At 38.6% G+C, this 9,869-nt stretch overlaps 1 protein-coding gene across 11 annotated transcripts in view; it reads left to right on the forward strand.

Moving 5' to 3' along the window:
- Window positions 1-8,178, forward strand: part of MXI1 (MAX interactor 1, dimerization protein) — an 86,108-nt gene extending 77,930 nt beyond the window's left edge. For all 11 annotated transcript variants that reach the window (XM_050804284.1, XM_050804295.1, XM_050804285.1 and 8 more), the window contains exons 4-6: window positions 427-541; window positions 1,184-1,355; window positions 6,384-8,178. In XM_050804284.1, the coding sequence (XP_050660241.1) occupies window positions 427-541; window positions 1,184-1,355; window positions 6,384-6,547 (451 nt within the window). In that variant the 3' untranslated portion in view covers window positions 6,548-8,178. The remainder of the gene's footprint in view (window positions 1-426; window positions 542-1,183; window positions 1,356-6,383) is intronic.
- Window positions 8,179-9,869: the final 1,691 nt, after the last annotated feature.

Raw genomic sequence — 9,869 nt, forward strand, 5'->3', positions numbered from 1 at the left:
ACATGTGCAAACAAGTAAAAGGTGGGAGGGAGGAAATAGAAACTTGTGAGCATTTTATACTCCCTCGGGGTACCACAGCTGAAAACCTCTCCTCTCGCCTGTGGTTTTAGTTATTCAAGATCAAATACAATTGTCCTGGTATGTTTTCACACTTCCCTATTATACAGTTGAGACAGTTTATGGGGTGAGTTAAAAAATAAACCATCTTGACAGAGATTACCATTGGGGATAATAATCTAAAGTGACTGTTGTCTAAAGAGTACAACAGAAATAGAGACTGAAATGCAGCGAAAGTGGAGAATTAGGGGTGTAACATCTATCCTGTGGGCTGAATAGATGCAAATTATTGTTTATCTTAAAATAGATTTTATGATATTTCTAGTGAAATATCCAGACTGTGCTGATTTGACTTTTTGTCTTTCTTAGACGAGCTCATCTGCGCCTTTGTTTAGAACGTTTAAAAGTTCTGATTCCACTAGGACCAGACTGCACCAGGCACACAACACTTGGTTTGCTCAACAAAGCCAAAGCACACATTAAGGTGAGAATTTTTACTTTCAGATTTGCACAATTCACTCGGTTCTGGTTTAATTATTGGCACTGATTCCTATTCATATATATCAGCTAGTTCACCATGCCCTTCTTAGTAACTGACCTCAAGAGAAGTCTTTCTAAAAACTTATCAGCTAATCTGATGGGAGCAACATAACCTGATTAAACTAAATTGTTTTGACAGTGTGGCCATTTGAAGAGCTGGGAACACTAGGAAAATAACAATTACCCTCTTCATACTCAGAAGGAAGGCAGTTGTGCCCTCTGGTGGAGATGACTTCATTTGGCTGCGTCCTTCAGTATTTTTCCATCAAATACCACACTACAGAGGAAGTTTCTCTGTGGAGATTACAGACTTTTAGAAGTCCATCTTGTTCAGTAACATAGCATTCATTACATACACACAAAAGTAAAGACAAAACTATTTTTCATTTTTAAAAATACGTATTTATATGCATTCTCATTTCGGAGGCTTTAAAAATGTATTTATGTATTTTTATACACACACACACACACACACACACACACACACGCGTGTATATTCATTCATGTTTTCTCTGCCAAAGAAGGAATCATTTTTTTTGTTTGTACTGGACTATACACAAATGTAAAAATCATTTCATCATTTCAGAAACTTGAAGAAGCTGAAAGGAAGAGCCAGCACCAGCTTGAGAATTTGGAACGAGAACAGAGATTTTTAAAGTGGCGACTGGAACAGCTGCAGGGTCCTCAGGAGATGGAACGAATACGAATGGACAGCATTGGATCAACTATTTCTTCAGATCGTTCTGATTCAGAGCGAGGTAGGCAACTTGCCTCTTCTTTAACGAAATACTAAACATCTCTGTATCTGGATTTAGGGAGGGTATGTTGGGAGGCACCGTATTTGCTTTCTTTTTAGCGAACAGTGTAACATTGTAGGTTTTATGCAATCATAATATTGTCTGGCAGAGCCAGTGTGGGCTATTAAACTTTTTGGTTTTTTTTCCTTGAAAAAAAAATATATTCATATTTATGTATTTATATTATATATTATATAATGTCCCTCAATATGGGTTTGTCTAATGTTTTCAAATGATTAGATTGAGGGTATACAGTTGGGGTAAGGAATATCACAGAAGCAATGTTGTGCCCGGTGGCTCACGCCTATAATCCCAGCACTTTGGGAGGCCAAGGTGGGTGGATCACGAGGTCAGGAGATCGAGGCCATCCTGGCTAACACGGTGAAACCCGTCTCTACTAAAAATACAAAAAATTAGACGGGTGTGGTGGTGGGCGCCTGTAGTCCCAGCTACTTGGGAGGCTGAGGCAGGAGAACGGCGTGAACCCGGTAGGCAGAGCGTGCAGTGAGCCGAGATCATGCCACTGCACTCCAGCCTGGGCGAGAGCGAGACTCCGTCAAAAAAAAAAAAAATAATAATGATGTGCCCGTGTCAGGAAGATACATGATGTCAAAGTTTTTATTACTGGTGATGTGAATTTTTATATGTAGATTTTAAAGTACAACACCCTTTATTTTGCTTTCCATCTATCCTAGAATATTTGTCTTTGACAGAATTAAAGAACAGAAGTCAACCAAAAAAGAATGGTTTGAATTTTACTGATCATTCTTCTAAAGCTCCCACCACATCAGGCTTCATATCACATTAAAAGATCCCAGAGGTGAACACTGGTGATTTGAAGCCTTACATTTGGAGAAAGGAGCTCATGAGCTCTTCAGGATTCTAAACATGAGACAAATGACAGGGTTTTTTTGTTTGTTTTTAGGACTCTGATTTTGTTTTTTGGTTTTGACTTTTTTAAGTGGAAATTTTCAAACATACTTAGAATAGAATAATGAACTCCTGTATACCCACCATTCAGTTTGAATAGCTGTCAACTTGTTTCATCTGTTTTTCACTACCCTCACTCTCAGTATTTTTTCTGGAATGCTTTAACTCAAATCCCAGATAACATCATTTTGCCCCTAAATACTTCAGTATGTATCTTGTTTTTTTTGTTTTTATTTTTTGAGACGGAGTCTCGCTCTGTCGCCCAGGCTGGAGTGCAGTGGCCAGATCTCAGCTCACTGCAAGCTCCGCCTCCCGGGTTCACGCCATTCTCCTGCCTCAGCCTCCCAAGTAGCTGGGACTACAGGCGCCCGCCACCTCGCCCGGCTAGTTTTTTGTACTTTTTAGTAGAGACGAGGTTTCACCGTATTAACCAGGATGGTCTCGTTCTCCTGACCTCGTGATCCGCCCGTCTCGGCCTCCCAAAGTGCTGGGATTACAGGCTTGAGCCACCGCGCCCGGCCTTCAGTATGTATCTTGAATAAATAGGATTTAAAAAAATGTAATTATAATGCAATTATAATACCCCACAAAATTAATAAAATCAGATAATCTTATTTAATATCATCTAATATCCAGTCTGTGATAAATTTTCTCCAGTTGTCTCAAAAATGGTATTTTACCATTGGTGTGTTTAAATCAGGATCCAAAGGCCACATTGCATTTGTTTGATGTGCCTTTTAAGATATTAATCTATAATAATTTTTCCTGTTCCACACCATTTTGGTAGAAACAAAAACTGATTTCTATACAACATCTCAAAAAGACTTCTTTGGCAGAGAAAACATTAATAAATATATAGGTATAGATCTGTGTGTGTATATATGTACATTTTTTTTTAAACATCAAGAGACTGAGTCATTTTTCTTACAGAATTTCCCACATCCTAGGTTTGTCTGGTTGTATTCTCATGGTGTCATTTAATATGTTATGTCCTTTATGTTTACTGTAAACTAGTTGGTAGATGCAGAATACTTCATAGGTGGTGCTTTGTACTTCCTGTTAAGTCAGTATTGTGTCTAGTTGTCGCACTTTTAATATTAATCAGTAGGTTCAGGTAAGGTCATTTTAATACATTTATATAAATGTATCAGCCTTTAACTTAATAGTTTTAGCAATTATTGCCCTTATTTCATTGAGGTGTCATAAAATAGTGGTTTTCTAATTGTGTCATTCCTCATGTACTTATTAACTGTTTTTCTTCTATAAACATTTTCTCAACTTTTCCGTTATCCTGAAATAAAGTTCATACAGGGAAGGTGGGATAAATGCTTGGTCTTGTTTTTTGCTTTATCAGTTTCCCAAACAGAGCTGGTACCATAGCAACTTCCAGAAGTAACAAGTTTTGGTTTTACTGGTTTTTGATTATATCATGAACTCACGTTTTGCTGTACCGAATGTGTTCCAATCCATTGCAGTCATCCTTTTAAATTCTTTTGAATGCTCAAACTGTCCCAGATTTGGTGAGTAGGAGCCTTTCAAATAGTTTCTTCATCCTTTTTAACACAACCCTAGGAGTTCTTGTTTTTCTGTTCTGTTATTTTTCTATGTAAAAGTTTATTTTTGTGTGGCACTCAGTTTTCAAGAAAAGTCTACCAGAGGCAGTAGCAAGAACCTGAAGGACATGCTGCATTTATAACAGTGAAGTATAGCAGAAATAACCCTGAATTAGGTATAGCAGAAATAACCCAGACCTTGGTGTCCTGGTCTTTCCTCTATTGCTAACTAGTGGAAACCTCTTCTTAGGTCTTTAGGTTTTAGCTGTCCTTCCTGTTACCTCCTCCTTGTACCCACCCCAACTACCTCCAAATTTCAGAGAGGAGGGTGTATTTCATCACTATAGCTCTCATATTTTTTTTTAGTGTTCCCAGTGTACCTTACTTTAGTAGTACCTTACCAAGTACCATCCTTATCCTGAGCTGGCAACCTCCTTTTTGTAGTGTTACAGGGGCTTTTAGTTAACATCTCTGGTACACTTGGCTAAAGCAGTTTCACATTTTTTTTTTTTTTAATTTTTAAAACATTTTTAAATTTTATTAAAATAGAGATAGGCCTTGTTGCCCAAGTGGTCTCAAACTCCTGGGCTTCAAGCAATTCTCCCGCCTTGGCCTCCCAAAGTGCTGGGATTACAGGTGTGAGCCGCTGTGCTGGCCATCATTTTACTTTGTTTTGACTGAGTTCAGCATGCTCTTTTGAATAGTGTGCCTTGTTATTATCTTCTACTTGTAGGTTGGATGAATGTTCAGTGGTGTGGGGAAAAATGGTTTCTGAAGCAATATGGATATAGAGCAAATATATGAATTAATAGATTATTTGGATAGCTGCCTACATTTTAAAAACACAACTCTAGAATCTCTAAAACTTTTGAAGCAACAAGCCCTTTTGAAAAGTATATTCCTGGAAATAGCTTCACCCTGTCCTTTTGGCCTCACAAGAATCCACTTTTTTTTTTCTTTTGAGACAGAGTCTCGCTGTGTCTCCCAGGCTGGAGTGCAGTGGCGCGATCTTGGCTCCCTGCAATCTCTGCCTCCCAGGTTCAAGTGATTCTGCTGCATCAGCCTCCCAAGTAGCTGAGATTACAGGCGCGTGCCACCATGCCCGCCTAATTTTTGTATTTTTAGTAGACACAGGGTTTCACCAAATTGGTCAAGCTGGTCTTGAACTCCTGATGTCGTGATCCACCTCCCTCGGCCTCCCAAAGTGCTGGCCGCACCTGGCTGAATCCACTTTTTTTTTTTTTTAAAGCAGTTGTGATTAGTGTGACCCCTTAAAGTCAGTGCCAAATGTGAAAGAAACATCAGGCTTTGAATTTGTTTTAAGGTAACTGAAAAATCCTGGGTTCACTCTAGCTCTGATGGGAGAAAACAACTTTTTAACTCCTTTTTGTTTTTAACGTGTATTGCTTTATGTATATTATTGGTGATTGAATATCTAGTATTTAACAATTAAGATTTTTTTTTTATTTGTAAGAGACAGGGTCTCACTCTGTCATATAGGCTGAAGTGCAGTGATGAGACGTGGGCACACTGCAGCCTCAACTTCCTGGGCTCAAGAGTGATCCTCTCACCTTAGCCTCCTGAGTAGCTGGAACTACTGGCTCACCCACTGTACCCAGCTAATTTTTGTGGGGTTTTTTTTTTTTTGGTAGAAATGGGGTCTCACTTTGTTACCCAGGCTTGTCTCAAACTCCTGCGCTCAAGCGATCCTCCTGCCTTAGCCTCCCAGAGTGCTGGGATTACAGACACTGCATCCAGCAACATTATCTATTGATAGCTGAGTCAAATATTTATTTATTTATTTTTTTTTTAATGTTTGGTTTTTAAGTCTGTGTACTACCACCAAAATGGATCTCACTATAATCTGAAGACTTTTAAGTCTCAGGCCCTTATTTCAAGCTATATTTGATGCAAGAAAGTTAAATCTAAGACATATCCCTCAAACTCTACTTTATTATGACTTGTTTGACTGACTAGTTGAAGATCTTTATGATGAATCCTAGAAGTCTGTTGAACTATCTGTAGAATGGCACCAACAAAGGCCTGGATGGGTAAATTTTCTAGTTTGCCTATATTAAGTTTATGCTCCTGCCCACCATTTAAGGCAACCCTGATTAATAAACAGAACTGAGAATTAGTTTGTGGTTTAATGCAAAACAGATGTTTTTAAACCACTTGGGGGTTAGGACCTTTTAATATTAAGCACTAATTCCCAAATACGCCAAGTGGTTTTAGTGGGAGGTCCAGACGAACTGGCGTCAAAGGATTTAGTAAATTTGCTGCCTAAATTCAGACCACCACTGTATGTCAGACATTCCCCTTGGCAAAAAAATATTCCTGTCTCTTCACCTTCAGTTCCTCTGTTCTCCAGGGATCACTGATAATAGGCTTGTTGTATTAACATTTCTTATACCTCTTTTCCTCATGCCGTTAGTTTTTGAAGGTGTGCTATACTTGATTATTAATGTTCTTTTTTTTTTTTTTTTTTTTTTTTTTCCTTTGGCAGAGGAGATTGAAGTGGATGTTGAAAGCACAGAGTTCTCCCATGGAGAAGTGGACAATATAAGTACCACCAGCATCAGTGACATTGATGACCACAGCAGCCTGCCGAGTATTGGGAGTGATGAGGGTTACTCCAGTGCCAGTGTCAAACTTTCATTCACTTCATAGAACCCAGCATGACATAACAGTGCAGGGCAAAATACTCACTGGGCCAATTCAATACAAACAATCTCTTAAATTGGGTTCATGATGCAGTCTCCTCTTTAAAACTAAACTATACTTGAACAAAAGGGTCAGAGGACCTGTATTTAAGCAAATACTTAGCAAAAAGTGGGGCAGAGCCTCCCAAGGAGAACAAATATTCAGAATATTCATATTGGAAAAATCATAATTTTTAATGGCAGCAGAAAACTTGTGTGAAATTTTCTTGATTTGAGTTGATTGAAAAGAGGACATTGGAGATGCCATCCTCTTTCGCTTTTCTAGTTTGCTCATACTACATTGAGTAGACACATTTAAGGATGGGGTTATGAACCCTTCCTGAGCTTTATGGTCCTAAAAGCGAAATAAAAAGTATTCAAATGAAAAGACAAGAAAATCAGGTATTAATCTTGGATAGCTAATGAGCTATTAAAACTCAGCCTGGGACAGTTTATCATGAAGCCTGTGGATGATCAATCCTTTATTATTATTATTATTTTTTTAAAAAGCTCATTTCATGCTCTGCAAAAGGAGAGACTCCCATGAAGCCTTTTGAAAGGGATCATCATGCAGCTCAGCTTTCTGTTGGATTCCATGCTAAGCAAGCTAACCTTATCCTGCATTGTTAGCACTAGGGCACCCAACTGCCAGCTCTCCATCCTGCTGCCCTTAGGCCACATGGGAGCAGTTCATGCATGACAGCCTCTATCCTACAAGGCCTATGAGTATGGATTGGGGGGCCAGAAGGAAAAAGCTCCACGTGCCTCTATGTCTGCGTGGGTCAGAAGAGTTGTGCACGCAGACTAGTAGGCCAAGGTCTGAGCCACAGCAGCATTTTTATTTCAGATTTTGATAACTGTTTATATGTGTTGAAAACCAAAATGACATCTTTTTAAAGCTTATCCATAAAAAAAACATAGATGTCTTTTATAGTGGAAAAACACATGGGGAAAAAAATCATCTATTTTGATGCAGCATTTGATAATGATAAAACACCTCACACCTCACTCTTTATAGTGCACAAAATGAATGAGGTCTGGGCTAGGTAGAAAAAAGGTCAATGCTATTTTTGTTTTTAGAATCATTACCTTTTACCAGCTTTTAACCATCTGATATCTATTGTAGACACACTATCATAGTTAACATAGTTAAGTTCAGCACTTGTCTCATTTTAATGTAAAGATTCGCTTCCATTTTCCTACAGGCAGTCTCTCTCTTCCTCACAGTCCCACTGTGCAGGTGCTATTGGTACTCTTACGAATATTTTCAGTAATGTTATTTTCTTCTAAGTGAAATTTCTAGCCTGCACTTTGATGTCATGTGTTCCCTTTGTCTTTCAAACTCCAAGGTTCCCCTGTGGCCCTCTCTCTTACCCTGGGAAGGCCTCTTGGAGACCTTACCCCTGGCTGTTTGGACTTTGTATACTTTAAATAATTTAACTACCCTTAATTACTTAAAAAAAAAAAAAAGCTTTATGATTTTCATAACTTATTGCTGATTTTAATGGATTGTTAATTTCAGTCCTGTAGTTTTATTTTATGTTTAGATAGGGCTGGGCAAGGAAAAAGAAAATAAAGACAACCATATTTAGCAGTGCAGTTGAGTTGTGTGTTAATGTTAGACTATCCCTTTGTAAGTGGCACATAACAGCATTCACTGCTTCTATATATAGTGTACCATCTTGGTCATATGTTACGCCTCAACATATACTTGTTCTTGTGCTCTTCCTGTGCCTCTGGAAGTTTTTCCTTGATTGTGCTATGTTTGAGTGGAAGAAATTCTTTGAAGTAGATGTGAGTGAAAAACTGCATGCCTTTAGAAGCCCAGTATCAGAATTTGCTACGTTTCAGGTGCTAGGGACTTAATGAAAAACATGACAAAACAATTCATTTTTGTGGCCCAGGTAAATTATTTCTGCTTTCACTTATAATTACTACTGGCTGAGTGAAGATGTTGCCTCTGTATTTGCTTACTCTTGACCAAGTGTGAGACAGTTTGAAGAGTGTGCTACCATGGAAATTGAATGAAGCCAGTGACTAAGCTTCTGTTTTATTATTCTCATGGCCTTCGCTTGCATTATTTGCCCTAGGGCATTATTTGGGCCTTCATTCAGAAGAACTTGAGGTGCTGCCATTTCGTTGTATATGTACAGGATTATGGGCTGGAAAGCATTTGTTATAAACCTATAGTGCACATTTTAACTGCCCCCTAAATTATTCCTTCCCTGGGTTTGTTTTCTTTGGGGTGGTGTAGATTGTATGACGAGTAAGAAGTATTAATTTTTTAAAAGACAAATCAACTTTGAAGACACAAAAGTTAATTGGAAGAAATAAAAACTGTGAACGAAGAATACCCGAGTTCTTTTTGTACCATCCTTCTTTATGAAGGCAAAAACATGAATAGGTATCCACACCTAAAGAGTTAACTATCTCCTAAATGTCTATTTTGTTACCAAATCAGTATCAATGCCAAATCGAATAGCAGTTTGAATTATAATTGCCATTCCTGTTCTGCAATTTCAACAGGAGCCTGACTTATAACTCCATATAACCTAACTGCATGTGGTTTAATGTGCCATACTAATAATAATCTTAACTGCTTCAGGTAGGACACAAAGCCATTGTCATGATCTGTTCTCTAAATAACGGGAGCATCCCTTTAGCTACACTATTACTCAAATTGCAAACACAAGTCTGGAAGTTCCACTAACCTTAGTCTTCACTAACCTTATTTAGGGTACCCTATTTATAAAACACCTGAGTGACATTTGTATTAAAAGGTACAAGTAGGCCAGGCGCAATGGCTCACACCTGTAATCCCAGCACTTTGGAAGGCAGAGGTGGGCAGATCACTTGAGTTCAGGAGTTTGAAACCATCCTGGCCAACATGATGAAATTCCATTGCCCACTAAAAAAAAAACCTATGAAAAATTAGCTGAGCGTGGTGGCATGCGCCTATAGTCCCAGCTACTCAGGAGGCTGAGGCAGGAGAATCACTTGAATCCGGGAGGCGGAGGTTGCAGTGAACTGAGATTGAGCCACTGCAGTCCAGCCTGGGCAACAGAGCAAGACGCTGTCTCAAAGAGGTACAGGTAAAACCTATAGTGCATTATGACTAGAGGATTCTGAAGTCATGGCAACTCAAGTTTCTGGTTAGAATAGGTATGAAAACTCCTATTTTCATACCTTTCTAATCTCCCCGACAATGACTACTTTTAGCGTTACAAAGGAATTTTTTTTTTTTTTTTTTTTTTTTTTTTGAGACGGAGTCTCGCTCTGTCGCCCGGGCT

This window comes from Macaca thibetana, chromosome 9 (genome assembly GCF_024542745.1).
Source record: "Macaca thibetana thibetana isolate TM-01 chromosome 9, ASM2454274v1, whole genome shotgun sequence".
NCBI lineage: Eukaryota > Metazoa > Chordata > Mammalia > Primates > Cercopithecidae > Macaca > Macaca thibetana.